This window comes from Dermacentor andersoni, chromosome 2 (assembly GCF_023375885.2).
Source record: "Dermacentor andersoni chromosome 2, qqDerAnde1_hic_scaffold, whole genome shotgun sequence".
NCBI lineage: Eukaryota > Metazoa > Arthropoda > Arachnida > Ixodida > Ixodidae > Dermacentor > Dermacentor andersoni.
In genome coordinates this window covers 176190018-176206495 of record NC_092815.1, presented here as the reverse complement: position 1 = coordinate 176206495, position 16478 = coordinate 176190018, and the positions used below count along the sequence as shown (strand labels likewise).

General features: G+C 45.7%; 1 protein-coding gene across 5 annotated transcripts in view; it reads left to right on the top strand.

Annotated features, from left to right (window-relative positions):
- Positions 1–16478, top strand: part of LOC126540415 (putative sodium-coupled neutral amino acid transporter 11) — an 83661-nt gene that overhangs the window by 27250 nt on the left and 39933 nt on the right. Inside the window, exon 1 of one of the 5 annotated variants that reach the window (XM_050187230.3) lies at positions 10332–10490. The exons of 3 other annotated variants lie outside the window; for them this stretch is intronic. In XM_050187230.3, the coding sequence (XP_050043187.1) occupies positions 10395–10490 (96 nt within the window). In that variant the 5' untranslated portion in view covers positions 10332–10394. Of the gene's footprint in view, positions 1–10331; positions 10491–16478 lie in introns of those variants that run through there. One more of the 5 variants, XM_055076012.2, reaches the window with a different exon arrangement.

The following is a 16478-nucleotide window of genomic DNA, read 5'->3' as shown; positions in this document are numbered from 1 at the left end:
ATTGAGCAGGGATTTTTTATATCTTATTACTAGGTAATACTCGTAAAGCTGATGAATTGGGATAATGTTAAACCGCTTAAATAATTCACCCGTGTGTGCATAGTAGTCAGCATAAGCAATGTGCCTAATCGCTTTTTTCTGTAGTTTGTATAGTCTATCAATGTTCGTTGCTGTTGTACTTCCCCGTACCAAAAAACAATAATTGACATGCGATAAAAACAAGCTGTTATAAAGTGTTATCTTAACGGAAACTGGAAGCAGGGAACGCTGCAGTCGTGCAAGTATACCTACACATTTGGAAATATTAGTTATTAGCTTATTAATTTGTGGTTCCCATGACATTATACAATTAAAAAAACACTCCTAATATTCTCCTAACATCCATTGCTTGCCTCAGCTGCCTCTTTTCCCTCCTGTGCTTGCAATGGGTGTGCATGACGCCGGTGCGCCTCTACAAACCTCTGTTTCGGCTGACATGGTAGACGGAGACTGGGTGGACGACACGCGAAGCTTTGGCTACAGCTTCAAAGGACATGTAGGCGCTTTCGGAGCTAATTACCCTTTGTCCAACCGGCGCGAGCAGCATATACGGTGCTTGTAATAAAAGCGGGGATAAAAATGTATTCCCAGGCATCCCAACTTTTCGCCTATTAATAGAGTCAGTATCAGTGTGTTTAGCTATTCGTTCTTTATCTAGCAAATACGTTTAAGTAGCAGCTTGCCACGTTCCTGACTCAGTACAGTTTTCCGGGCGGTAGCTCGGAGAACTGTACGCTCGCGGGTGTGCTCGCGGGTGTGCTCAGTTGTATTAGATTTTTTACTGGGCACAAGACTTGTAATATAGATATTCTCTACGCTGTAATAGCTTGTAGCAAATACGTATTGCCGCTATAGTCACTCGCTTACTGTGTAGGCCGTTACGAAACGTTCAGCTTCGAACATTATAGTGTGCTGTCAGTGTAGTCGCCGTCAGCCATGCATGGGTGACGGCCCACTTGATTCAAGGCGCCGAAGCATGCTTCGGCACATTGATTCAAGTGTGCGCCCGTTCACTTATCAAGTTCTTGATATGTTTGCTATAGAGTGGGCGCAAGTTGGCGTGCGAGTTGGGGTGCACGTGCGTAGATAACGTGCGAGAAGCTTATTGTATGCCAAGAAGCGGAGCTATACTCCCATTGTCACCGTATAACGAGCGGTACTCACTCGTGCAGACGTTCCGGGGGTTGAAGTCCTTCCCTTGGAGGTTAGCGCTACAACGCCGGCGAACGAGCTTCTTTTTTTTTTTTTTTTAATCCTCGAGGGAAGCCGTGTATCGTCAAGAGCCGGCAACACGGGTAGCCCTTATGTGGCAGCCAGCGGTCCGTGAACTTGGACACAAAGATTCAGTCCGTCCCTTAATATGCTAGTCACCATTCTTTGCAGCCAACTATACTGCACACGTCTTCACTCCACCGCTCCATATTTTGCTGCGTGAATGGAGCACAGTGCGTCAGAGAAAAGCAGGTTGCATTTCCGACAGCTCGTCGCACAGAAGCAGGCCGGAAGAGGTAATGCTTTCGCGTATTCGTGCGTTTTCGCTGAGGCAACGCGTGGCGCGCCGCCGAAAGCGCCATCTCGTTTCTCTAGAGCTAACTGCTTCGCGAAAAGGGTCGGTCGATAGATATATGGGGGAACGACAGTGCCAGCTTTCCAGCGCGGCCGTGTGTGAACTGAGCATCCGTCTATACTTCAGGCGCTCAGGCATATGCAAAGAACTGTTTATTTTGGGCAACATAAATACAAGGTTTGCCCGCAAGGTAAGGCAAAAGGAGGGCGTAATCCTCCTGACTAAGGCCTTTACCTCGCTGGAGCAGCAGAAGTAGCAGTCAACTGATAACAAAGTACAACTAATATGACACAAAACTTCAAAACTATTTACAGCAAAATTTTAAACAATGAAAAGTATAAACCGTTTGCCAAATAGCAAGTAACTGAATAAATACAGCACAGGAAAAATAAGAACATTCTGTTATTAACAAAATTATACATTCAGAATATAACATTAATAACATTACTATTGACATTAAACAAACTTTATTAACATTCGTTAAACACACAGTGATCAGAAAATATTATGTTTTGTATTGCATGTTTAAATTTGTGAATTGTTCTAGAATTTATAGCTTCGTCAACAATGTTAGGGTACATATTACATAAAGAAATGGTTTCATATTCGATCGTTTGCGTGCCATATTTTGTCCTTGGTTTCTTTAATACTATTGATGTGTGACGTAGGTTGTATCCCGTGTCTCTACTCAGGTAAAGAGTAGAAAATAGTTCCCTGTTGCTGGAGATCTGCTTAAATAGCCGTATACAGATCTTTGTTTTGTAAGAGTCTCTAATATTAGGAATGTTGTAGCGCATCATTAGTATAGAAGATCCTATGTATTGTTTTGAGAAGTTCAGCAACCGGACAGCTCGCCGTTGCAAAACTGCCAATTTTTCTATGTCTGTTTTATTACCGTTTCCCCATACCAAGAGGCAGTAGCTAAGATGCGAGTGCACAAACGAAAAGTACAATTGTATGAGAAGCCCGATAGGCACAATGCATCGGATCCGTTGTAGCAAGCCGACAGATCGTGCAACCTTAGTGCGTACCTTATTTATGTGTTCTGCCCAGCTTAGGTTTTTGTGAAATGTAACACCCAGAAACGAATGGCTTGAGACATGTTCAAGTTGCGATCCAGAATAAAAAAGCTTTACGTCGTGGTCTGTTTGCTTATTCTTGGAATAAAAAACTGTGAATTTCGTTTTTTTTTGCATTTAAGTCAAGTTTATTTAGATAGAGCCACTCGCTAAGTTCTTGTAACCAATGGGTTTCGCGTTTCTGATAAGTGCGTCTCCCAGAGCGCGTACGACGCGCAGTCAGCTTGGCTGCGAAGCGACCAAGAAGCCAAGTGGACGCACCATCACATTCCGCTCAATCAGCTCTGTATATGCAAGGTATATCCCACGTAACTTGAGCAGAACCTTAAACATACCCATATGCCACGTAGTTGGACCGAGCGGTAATGTTGTTTGTCTTCGCTTGGGCATAGATTATTTCTTGCATTCCGCCTAATTATATGATTACTCTGGGTTAATTAATCACCTTCTTAATTACTATATTTACATGACAAGTGTCAATGAGAAGATTGTCGAGCGACATGCAAAACTCCCGACACAGCTTTGTGTTGCTCAATTCGTGTTACATAAAGGGGTTTTTCCGAGCGTGAAAGAAGCCCGCGAACATACGCAAAGTGCCTCGAGCGGTCACCCGAGCGCCAATTTTACGTGTGTTCGCAGGATTCTTTCACGCTCGGTAAAGCACTTTCATGTAGCACGTATTGAGCAACAGAAAGCTGTGTCGGGAGTTCTTCGTGTTGCTATACAATTTTCTCATTTACTCTTTTCATCTCACTATAACATTTCAGAACTCGATTAATTAATTGGGACTAATGAAAAAGATAACTTGAGTATCTCCAAGCGACGGCAAACGACATTAGCTTCGTTCGGTCCAGCCACGTGACATGTGTACATTTTTAAAGTATGGCTCAAGTTACGTGGTAAATCATGTAATTATGCGAAGCAAGGGCAGCTTTGTGCCTTCTGCTGCCGGCATGAACGGCAATTGCGCAGACGGTCCGTTATAGGCGTTCCTGCCGATCAGTTGCGTGAATATTGTTAAGATATGCACTGGTCTGCGTGATCGACCGTACAGTAAGTGCCTACGGACGATTTTACATTCGACTCATGGGAGCCGCCATCTTGGGCTGTTACACAAACAATTTCTAAGCTTTATGAGAAGTGAAGTCACGTAACGTGGTCGCAAAGCGCTGAACGCATTTATACGACTGTTTTCATGCTTGCGAATCGACTGAAGTAACGCGTACACTTCGTTCAGGAGCGTTAACAGCCCGAGATGGTGGCACCTTAACGCTTCCGTAAAATAGTCTATGGCTAAAGCTGCCAAACTACAGAAAACGCCCAAAACCAATGCGCCCATATATTTTGCAGCAGCTCGTCCAGGAGAGATAATGCCACCGAAGAACATGGCGAGTCACATCAGGCCGAGAGCAAACGTGAAGGAAACATTGGACTAAGAATCCCCAGTACGATGTGAAGAAACAAACTTACCTTGATGAAAACGGTTTCTTTTTCTTCTTTTCCTCAGTGAATGGTTTGTTTTCTATCAGTATTACGGGTAAGCCGTATTTATCGTACTATTGGTCTGTGACCAAAGTGTCCATATACACAAGACACAAAAGGCGAAATGATTCGTCTAAAACTGTACTTAACGAGATCCAAAAACTTCTGTATACGGAGCCACAACATGCCAAATAGGAGTGAATACATTGAAATTCGTGATGCCACACTGACGTGCCGGCGCTATAGAGTTCCGCAGCGAAATAAAAATGAAACGGATGCACACTCTGAGACGGCTGTAGGCAGCCATCACGAGAACGAGGGCGACGTCCGATGCTCGTCGGTGGAATAACGGTCACGGCACGTGTACGCACGCAATGTGCGGCACACATCTATAGGTATACATTTAAGTATTCTGTACCTCGTGTCACAGTTGCACATACCGTATGACTAGATCAAAGAAAATCGAGTAAATTGAGGAATCCATTGAAAACATAATATGCTATATATTCCACTAAGATGTCGGTGTGCTTAAGGGGTATGTCTGTGAGCCGACGTTGTATGTTCAGGTCTAATGGAGGAATTTCTTTTATTATTATTATTATTACGCATAACAGAAGTGCGCTTAGCGCTAATCTTCAGGTCAGCATATACGGGTTGTATATAAGCCCGTTTGCTGTGTACTTGCAATCGGCGCACATATTATCTTCGTGCATACATGCAAGCACAAATATATCCGCCGGCATACCGATCGGCCGGCCCAGCAGCAGACATCAGGAGCCAAGCCAAAGCCGTGATGGTAAGCAAATATAGATTCGTTTTAAAAACTGCTTTAACGGCTGCAGAATCACGAACGCGTTTTTTTTTTTTTTCTCCGTCCGGCGAGACCTTGCCGCTGCGCCTTCGAAGACCTTGCATTATCATGTATACCGCGCCGTCAACGAAGCTGCAAGTTTGCCATCCGCTTTCCGATCACGCTATGCGTCTGCTTAATTACGCGTTGCCTTCAAATATTGCTTGCTTGCAGCAGCGGAAGCAGTTCGCGAAAATACCGTGCGTACCGTATGTTTTTTTTTTTCTTTAGCTCCATTTTTTTTTATGCATGCTCGCAAGACGCGTGCTGTTCCGGTCGCACCGTTTCTGGGGATTGGATCGAAACGAGCGCGGATCGAAGTGTGCGCACCCTGTATACACACGCCTCTCGGCACCCGTCCTTAAAAATACGCCGATGCGCGCTGCCGTCGCGATGTTAATTTCGAGAAACCGGCCACGAGTTTCCAATATCTTGCTGCGCCCCCGGTGATATCTATAGCGCACGTGCCGTGTCGACCAGGTGTCCGCACCAAGCGTCGGGTGAGGGCCAGCGCAGATGCTCCGTTTCATTATAGAGTTCTGGCCTCTTTGTCTACACGCATTGCAGTACTGTATGTACTGCAATGCGTTTGGCAGGCATTCTCAGATCATGAACAGCAGGTTGCCATTATCCCTCAAGAGAAAAGTGTATAATAGCTGTGTCTTACCAGTACTCACCTACGGGGCAGAAACCTGGAGGCTTACGAAAAGGGTTCTACTCAAACTGTATGTATACCCGTTAAACGAGTACTGAAACGACATTTCGCACTATTCCTCAATTTCTTGCGCTTTCAATAAAGGTCCGGGGCTCTGAAACCCTATAGAAAACGTACCGGCAGGCCCCAGATCTCCCTAAATAATTTACTATTCTACGGACTCAGTTTCCGTTTTCTTCCCCCAGGAGGTCCCTGTCGTGACGTCACGACGAAGCGGTTGGTCACGTAGGAGCAAGTCGTCACGGGGATTTTCGACTCTCGCTCCGGCCTCACGGCACACAAAGCGTGTTTTATACCGCGCCACCCGTTGCGGTAGCCCATGCAGTGGATATATGGCGTTGCGCTGCTGAGCTCTCTGGTCGCGCGTTCGAACCCGACCGTACGTGGGCGGCCGCTTTCCGATCGGCGAGCAGTATTCAAAAACACCCAGGGGGTCTAAGTTAATCCAGAGCCTCCGTGGATAAACAAAGACATAGCGTGAGATTCACACACACACACACACACACACACACACACACACACACACACACACACACACACACACACACACACACACACACACACACACACACACACACACACACACACACACACACACACACACACACACACACACACACACACGCACACGCACGCGCACGCACGCGCACACACGCGCACGCACGCGCACGCACGCACACACACTATAGAAGTTTCCCAGGTTGCCGCACATGAGCGTGATTTACGCAGATTAATTACGCAAGAGGCAGGCTAAACACATGATTTCGAGACCAACAAAGTGTTTATGTAACCAGATATTGTAACGGTGCTTGTTCACCTTTCCATTCAATTTTCTTTTATCCTTCGCGTTATTGGCTCGTGCGCCGCTGTTCCCACGCGGATCGGCCACTTGGCGCGACGGATCGTGCGAACTTAAATCGCATACCGGCGGACATGTCACGCGTCAAGTGTTTGGCCGCCCCGGGCCCTGTGGGCTGCGTGCTTTGTAGTCGAAGCAAACGCTGCTGTATAGCTGCTACGGACCTTCCTTGTTTATTTGTTTTATTTTATTTATTTGCAATACCTCAAGGACCGTGTACACAGGGTTTTACAGCGTGAGGGATGGGTAAAAAAAAAAACAAAAACAAGTTTGTTGATGTTGGCAGAAAGTGACTCAGTGGCGGCTTTGAAGCGAGTCGCGTCGACACGAAGAACGGCGTTTGAGGGAAGATTGTTCTATTCGATGGGTGTCTTAATAATAATAAAAAATATATTGAAGGTGAGTGGCAAGTGGGGGGCACGGGGAGGGTATACAGCGTTAACATGGCTGATGCGTTGAGAGATGCGACGAGCTGGATTGATGGGAGAACGGTTGGGTAAGGCATGGAAACAATTATGATACAATGAAAAAGCCTTGCGGTTTTGCGGCGTACTTAAAGACCTGGTGGACGTGCTTTCTTTTTTCTTTTTGGTTCGTTGCGTGAGTAATGTAAGAGTAATCGGAATATATGGATCTAACGGCACGGTGTTGCGTTGACTCAATAAGAACAGTTAGAACATGTTCAGCAGGATCCCAAACAGAGCTAGCACACTTTAATTCGGGTCGGATTAGAGGTTTGTGAGCTAATAATTTTACAGAGGGGACGCACTTGCAATCTTCCGCCTGAGGTAACCTAAAGTTCGGTTAGAGTCGTTAGCATTCTTGGTTATGTGTGTTGCCCAAGTTAGGTCGTAGCAGATATTAGAGAGATTTAGAATAGGGGCCCCAATATTTTGGGGCCCCAAAGAGCTTTGCGGCTGTTAGCGTTGGGGCACGCAGGAGTGAAGAGTTTTAGAATAGGGCTTTGCGTTTGCAAATAGCGTCTTACGCTGACAGCGCCACTACGGCGTCTAAGAAAAACGATTAAAAATAATTAAATAAAATATACCATCTTATGATATGAATAGTAATTTTGACTTGCGTGTATTCGCGTTTAATTACAATTTAGAGGTTATTCTTCAAGCAGCAAACAATTAGTTGTGCTTAGTTTGGAGCAACAAAACCAAATTTACGTGCCTTCACCAGCCAAGCTTAGCTGGTGAAGTGAACTGCAGTCACTACTCCTAGCTTGCGAACTTCACGCATTACCGCGAATCGAACCCAGTTTGGTGCTAGGTTAGAGCCGTCGCTTCGATGGGTGCCACCATGTTTGTTGACGCAAAGCTTTTGGGAACGCTATTTGAGCTCCCGCTAAATCGGTGAAATAGCGTTCCCAACGCAAAACCCAAACGCAGTTTGTGTCTCGCGCATGCGCAGTGGCTTCGACGCTATTTCTTTGGGGCCCCAAAGCGTTTGGGGCCCCTATTCTAAAACTCTCTATTAATGCCTATAGGTATACCTTGCGCAAGAGTGAAGTGATGTCGTTGACATTAGGAGGGTATTTATATGTTGGGTACTCATGTCGTCTATGAAAAGAAACTAAAGATGTTTTGTTAGTCTTCACATGTAGTAACCAGTCACGACAACATTTATATAATTTTAGTAAATAGTTTTGGAGAGCCAGGTTATCAGTTACGTCAATGTTTGGGCGATAAATGAAGTAGTCATCTGCAAACAAGCGTATCTTTGAGGAAAGACAGGTTAAGTCAATAGAGAGTTTTAGAATAGGGGCCCCAAACGTTTTGGGGCCCCAAAGAAATAGCGTCGAAGCCACTGCGCATGCGCGAGACGCAAACTGCGTTTGGGTTTTGCGTTGGGAACGCTACTTCACCGATTTAGCGGGAGCTCAAATAGCGTTCCCAAAAGCTTTGCGTCAACAAACATGGCGGCACCCATCGAAGCGACGGCTCTAACCTAGCACCAAACCGGGTTCGATTCGCGGTAACGCGTGAAGTTCGCAAGCTAGGAGAAGTGACTGCAGTTATCGCTTTCTCTCAACTAACGTGTGTTATGAAGATTCATTCATTAGACGCCGCTGATTCCGAATTCGAGTGTGGATTTTATGGCTCGTAGGCCTAACACGGCTAAGCTTGGCTGGTGAAGGCACGTAAAGTTGGTTTTGTTGCACAAAACTAAGCACAACTAATTGTTTGCTGCTTGAAGAATAACCTCTAAATTGTAATTAAACGCGAATACACGCTAGTCAAATTTACTATTCATATCATAAAATGGTATATTTTATTTAATTATTTCTAATAGCTTTTCTTTGACGCCGTAGTGGCGTTTTCAGCGCAAGACGCTATCCGCAAACGTAAAACCCTATTCTAAAACTCTTCACTCCTGCGTGCCCCAACGCTAACACCCGCAAATCTCTTTGGGGCCCCAAAATATTGGGGCCCCTATTCTAAAACTCTCTATTATTGTAAATAAAAAAAAAATATTTGTGAACTCAACACAGTGCCTGGTGGCCCGCCAGCTAAAACAGAAGATGGATTTGAAGAAGTATTTTTAGCATGCACTAATTGCTGTCAATAATTAAGAAAATCTTTAATCCAGTCCAGGACAAGGGGGCTTAGGTTAAGTCGTGAATGTTTTAATAGCAAGCACTTATGTGGGAGTTTGTCAAATGCTTTTTCTAGATCAATGAAGAGGGCATCAACGGGTATGTTTTTATCAGTGTTAGTATGAAGGTCGTGAAGGAAAAGGTGCGAGTTTAGTGTCACATGAAAAACATTTTTGAAACTCATGTTGACCTGTCTTGAAAAATGTTAGCAGAATTTACGAAGCCGATGGTATGGGTGTAAATGATATGCTGCATAATATCCGAGCAAACACTAGTTAAGGAAATTGGCAGTATTTAGAGCAGCCTTTCTTAGGAACTGGAACAATCTTACCCAACTTCCATTCGCGAGGCAGGGTGCTGCATGACAAAGACCGTTGAAAATGTGAGATAAAATAAACGGATTAAGAATACTTTAATGAGTCAATTACCTTCGCAATACCTTCAAGAGAAAATGTGATGTCTCACGTAATGGGGTGATGCAAAGGGTGGGAAATGCGGAAGGTCATTGTCAAGTTCTTTAGTGAAAACCGAAGAAAACCTACAAATGAGTGTTTACGCTATACTGCAATATTGGGAAAGGGTTAACCAATGTCGCTTTCAATATATATAGATCGTTTAGCTTGTATGCTGGAGGCTCTTACCAAACGGAATTGGCGCTATAAGTTAGGGCTGGAACTCTGAGTGCGATCGACTGGTGATGGTCTATGCGGGGGGAGGCTTGCGAATCGCATAAAGTGTTCTGCAGTGGTTTGCTTCGAACTACGTTCACTCTCTTGTCTAACTCCGCTCTAGATTTAGAATAATGTTTTTATTATCATTACTATTAATTAAGTGAAAATGAGCGGCCGTCATAGCCGTCGTTATAGCTGAATCTCTCTCATTTTCGTTTCAACGATAAATGGTGTTTGGGCTTTGCACGGTTGCGGTTGCTCTTAATATATTGTCTTTTTAGAACGACGTAAACAACAGCAGCAGGCACTCTCATAGCGCGGAGACAGGCGCACATGTGGGGTGGACGTGGAAGAGAGATTAAGGGAAGGGTTATTCTAGATTACGTCGCTCCTATACAACACCTTGTCGACATGTCCCCGCAGACGGCAATGTCGCGCGCGACGCGGCAGATGAGATAACGCAACGCCCGGAAGGCCGAGTTTATCCCTCGACAGGACCGGCGGACGGCCTGTAGTGCAAGTCGTGCAAAATGCAGGGGACGTTCAGAGTACGCGAAGCTGCGCTGCCTGACGAAGTCGCTGGTGTGGGTGGCACGGAGAAAGGAGGAAAGGTCGAATCGGCAAAGGTAAAAACTGGTGTATGAGCGCGTGTATGTAAATTCCTGCCGAGGGATCGACTTTCACCGCTGCACATACGTATATATTGCCCCAAAAATTACCGCGTTCTCGTTTTATCACGCTGTAATATATTTTGTCCCAGTTTTTGCAGCAGGTTTATTTCACGAATGTTTAAGCTTGGGGGGGGGGGGGGGGGGCGAGTCAGGGTCATTTCCATGGTTTTCACAGCGCGCACACAACAAGGAAATAAAGAGAGTGAGCAGCGCTTTTTCACTCTCTGCCTGTCCTTTCTCCCTCTCATTTTTAACGCGATAGTGTTAAGGGCCCCGTGTCGCAGAAAATCTGGTGTCGGTGTCCCCGTGAGCGAAAATTCCCGTGTATATATATATATATATGTCACGCGCCTTGCTATATGACATGCGGTATATGCGGGTTATATTGCCACACCATTCTATCACTAAAGTTGCTCATACCTTGTCTTACATTCTCCGCTGTTCCTCGGAACTTTGAAAATGACAGCCCACGTAGAAACATATGTCATGAAACAAAACACCCACAGCGTATGCCTTTTATATTAAATATTCTCACACTGAAATATTAAAAATGCGGAACGGTAACAGCAACCTTAAGGCGATGTAAATTTTTCGGTGCGGCTGTACACATTTCCGGAATTGGCCCATGCAAGGGGCCGCGTTTCTGCCGGAAAGCTCGCCTTGTGCACAGCGTTCGCCGACAGCGTTTCTCGGTAAACATTACGGTTGCATAAGCTACAGTTACCGTGAAGCGTGAGAAGCAGTCAGGGATCTTGGAATGCTTAAGCGTCCTCCATTTTTTTTAGTTCTGTCCAGCGACGTTGCCACTTGCATACTTTCTTTTTATTTTGGCAAAAGTTACGTGGGTCACCCAGTATATATACTAGGTATGTCCCAGAAGTTTCTACAGTAAGTCAGAAAAAATGTAGGAGAGGATGTAGCAGCATCGCTCTCTCCGCTCGAAAGTACCCGGAGTGCTGTTCTGGGCGTCGTCACATTCTGTCTTGTCAAATTTGGTAATGGCGGCATCTTGAGCCAATCAGAGAGGCCCTCTGGGTCTTCCCTGGCCATTAAGAGCTCGCAAGATGGCGAATTTGACAATACGGTGGAATAATGTCCAGAGCCGCACTCCCGGTTGACCTATAGTAGGATTGAGACGCAGAATCTTGTGCGCGCACTTTTTTGTACAACCCGTTTTTAGGCTTTGTCGTAATGGAGATCGAGGAACAGACGGAACAAAAGATCAATGTCAAATTTCTTGGCAGAAGGTGCAGAAATTCATAAATTGTTGCAAAATGCCTACGGAGAACATGCCCTTAATGAAAGATAAGTGTTCAAGTGGACCCAGCGTTTTAGGCAAGGTCATGAAGACAATAAGGACGATGCAAGATCAGGATGCCTCTCCGTGCAACCCGTGCGAAAATGAAAACATGGATTGTGTGCGTTCTCTTGTGCTTGGTGACCCGCCGAATGCCTGCTGGAATGATCGCTCTGCTTGCTGCGCTATACTGTTATACAAAGACAAAGGATAAAAAACACAGACAGACATGTGCGCAAACTTTCAACTGTTCATTGTTCGCTATCGCACGTCAAATATATACACGTAGGGTGACTGTAAAATGAATATATAACACAAATGCAAGACGAAAAAGAAGCCAAACTACGCACATCTGGTTTAACAATGACAAGTATGGCTACATCAAACATTGTCAGTGGCGTAGCTAGGTCGTCTGGCACCCGGGGCCCTTAGCTCTTCTGTTACACCCCCCTGTGTGTAGCCGAGGAAGGCGAGGATATCGACAATTTTTGGGTATCTTCAGACGTATGTGACACCCCCCCCCCCCCCTTCTGGCCCCGTGCACCCGGGGCCAGAAGGGTGGGGGGGGTGTCATGAAAGGCTTATGCGAAAAAGTAAATAACGAAACAAAATCTGACAAGAACGAATGCGAAATAAAGCATGCAAAGGAAAAACAAGTATTTGGAATGTGTCGACAGCCTTGTGTACAAGGTACCTTTCACGTGCGGAAAATCATACACAGGCCAAACAGGCAGATGCATTAATATCAGGTTAAGAGAGCACAGATATTCGACAAAAATGCTCGAGTCAGCAGGACATTTGGCGACGCATTGCGCACGATGAGGCTGCAAGCCAATCTTGAAAAAAACTAAGGCCTCGGTTCGATGCAGATCTAAAAAAAGCATGTGAAATGTTGGAAGCGTTTTTAATGCTAAAAAATGACTCGGGTAACCACGTTAGTACACCTCCTGTGGCGTTGGGAGAATCAGCTTTTAAATTCATAAACAAATGTTTGATCTAGCCATACTCGTCATTGTTAAATCAGTTGTGTGTAGTTTGGCTTCTTTTTCGTCTTGCATTTTGTGTTATATATTTATTTTATAGTCACTCTTCATGTGTATATTTGACGTGCAACAGCGAACAATGAACAGTTGAAAGTTTGCGCACATATGTGTCTGTGTATTTTGTCCTTTGCGTAACAGTATAGCGCAGCAAGCAGAACAATGCCATGCCAACTAGCCCCAGTCAAAGCTTTTTTGTTAGAATGATAGAAGCACTTGGCTTGTGAAAGTCGTCGGTTCACCGCATCTTGAACGAAAATTTCGAAATTACAAAGGTTCGCGCCATAATGGTGCCGAAACACCTGACTTCTGAGAAAAAGTTGCGACGAAAATAATGTGGCACCGCGGTTGCAAAACTTCAGACGGCAGCGATGGATTCTTGCAGACGGTCGTCAGTCACCGGCGACGAAACTTGGATTTACGGAAACGGCACCGAGCTGAAGTGGCAGAGCAAGTAGTGAGGGATAATAAATGAGCGGAGGCCAAATAGGAAAAAAAAAGCAAGGTAGAACAAATCAAAAGTCAAATTAATGTTCGTCGTGTTTTTCAAGTGCCCTGAGACTGTGCACTACACATTTGCATGCCTGAATGTAAAACTGTGCAATGCAGCGTTTCTACGTGGAGATACTGAAGCGTCTGACAGATATCGCGTGCGCCGCGCGTGCGACCAAATTTGTCTAAAAAAAAAAATAGAGCTGGATTCTGCACCACGATAAGCTCCCTGCACACTCTGCATTGACAGCGCGTGAGTTTTTGGCACTGAATTCCATCGCTGTGATGAAATACCCTCCCTGATCACCAAATTTAGGGCCCCCCACCCCACGCGACCTTCTTTTTTCCACCCCAATGCAAACTTTTGCTCCAGGAACGGCATTTCGGGGAAGTGACGCCATTTCAAAAGGAAATGACATCACTGCTGAAGCGCTTAACAGAAGAGGACTTCCAAGGGTACTTCCGACAATCGAAGTACAGGTGGAACCAGTGTATTGTGTATAACGGGGTGGAAGGGGCGGGAGGGGGTATTATGAAGGTGACGATATTGACCTATCTGAGAGTTAGTGCAATGCATTTTATTTTAAACGTATACACTCCTCGAACTTTTGGGACAGACCTCGCACACGTGCGCTGTGAACACCACTGAGATTAATCGTTATTTTACGAAGTAGAAGCAATTTATTGCGAACCGACTTGTCATATACAGGGTGTTCCAGCTATAACATTAGCCAGAGTTTTAAAATATGCGAATACCATTAGCTGGACAGAACCAAGGTAATGTTGTTTGCCGTCACTTGGAGATACTCAGATTATTATTCCTTTTTCATTCTGGCTAATTACACAATCAGTCCTAATTAAATAATCAGCTTCTCAAATATAATTGGGTGAAAAGTGTGAATGAGAAAATTGTAGATCAACATGAAAAACTCCCGATAGTGCTTTCTCTTGCTCAATACGCGCTACATAAAAGCGTTTTTCCGACCGTGAAAGAAGTCCGCTAATACACGCGAAGTGCCTCGAGCGGCCAGTCGCGCGGCAATTTTGCGTGAATTTGCGGGCTTCTTTCACGGTCGGAAAAACGCTTTTATGTAGCGCGTATCGAGCAAGAGAAAGCATTATCGGGAGTTTTTCATGCTTATCTACAATTTTCTCATTGACACTCTTAATCTGAATATAATCATTGAGAAGTTGATTAATTGATTAGGACTAATTGAGTAATTAGGTAGAATGAAGAAATAATCCGAGTATATCCAAGCGACGGCAAACATTACCTTCGGTCTGCCCAGCTATACGTGGCATTCACATATCTTTAAATCTTGGTGCATGATAGTTGGGGCACCCTGCACACACACACACACACACACACACACACACACACACACACACACACACACACACACACACACACACACACACACACACACACACACACACACTATATATATATATATATATATATATATATATATATACTGCATGTTTGGAAAAATAGAGAAAGATAGAGCAGATACATATATAATAGCGTGCGCGGCGTCAGGCTATTGCAGGGAAGAAGTTTGGGCGTGTTGGTGGGATACGGACTGGGATACATAGCGCAAAAAATGACATAGGGACAAGCAGAACACAGGACGAGCGCTCGTCCTGTGTTCTGCTTGTCCCTGTGTCATTTTTTGCGCTATGTATCCCAGTCTGTATGCGTCAGGCTAATTTCGTCGAAGAACCCTCGTCCCCGCGTCGTCGCCGACCTCTATAGATACCAAGCTGTACCGCGTCTGGGCATGCGACCCTGTGGGAGTAATTCGATCGCGACCGCGGCGTACTAATATGATTTGGTGGCGTCGGTCTCTCTACGTATACGAGCGTTCTCCCCCCCCCCCCCCCCCCCCCCCGTCTTTCCTTTTTCATATCCACCGCGATCTTGCGGCGATATATAAGGGCGTGCAGCGTCAAGGCGCCCGGCTTAATTACGATCGTCCGTATATACATATCGCGAGATGAAATGGCTCGCGAAAAAGCGAGAGAGTGTTTGCACTGCCTCGCGCAGAGGTCACGTTGTCTGTCGCCCGAGCCACTTATACACTGTTGTCCGGTTATTGCAAGGAATAGAAGGACCCTGTATAGGTTGTTTTGCGCGTGTGTGAGCACCGTGGCGCGCCGCCTCGAACCGGGGGCCATGCGAGGCAGTCACGCGGACGGCCGTCGAATCGTATAACGAAAAACCGGAACAGTTTCCGGCGTGTTATCACCCCGTGTCTGCGCGGTGCGCGTGCGCAAACCGTGGTTGCGTGACGTCAATTGTAGGCGCGCTAACCGTGTGTAGTACAGGTCGCGAATGTAACGCCGTTCGCTCACATGTGTGCTTGACCGAAGAAAAAGAAACAGCAACAACGAAAGGAGTTTGTCCCTCGGCGACTCGCGCCAAACATCGTGCAACACTGAGCTGCACGAGACCAACAGCGTATCGCCGGCATATACAAGCGAGCTATTATAACTTGCTTATGCCCGGCCGCGAGCCGACGTGCGTAGTGATGTGTAAACGCGCGAGCGTTTTTTTTTTTTTTTTTTTGTGTGTGTGTGTGTGTCGCCAACAATGTAAGCGGAACGAGACTGCAATTTGTACCGCTAGTTCGATGCCGCATATTCTCGAAACTGGCGTCATCCTGAGAAGTCGTTCCATTTGGACTCTCGCCTTGCGAACATACCGGCTACAATTAGTGAATTGCAACATGTGCCGTAAAGTAAATAGTTAAACACTTAAGTCACGATAATTTGTTAGCTAGTCGATTAAGCATATCGTTGTATCTTACAATGTGTTGGAATCGCACCGCTGGCCCGAGTTGTTGGGGTCTCGGTGCTGACGCCCGTTATTGCCAATGGGTCGCAAGCCCCAAGGGTAGCGTTGGCCTGGCGGCCTGGGGCACTGGAAGCATCCGAAGGTCCCGGCAAAGCATGAGAAGACTGGTAACAGAACAACTTGTTTATTCTAACATAGCAAAAGAGCGGCCGGTCAGGTCGACCGAAGTGGAGAGACGGGAGAGCACGTAACTCAACAGTACAAATCGGAGCCTCTCTGGCGTCCGGGGCAGCTGCTCTTATACCCTCGGCGTCGCG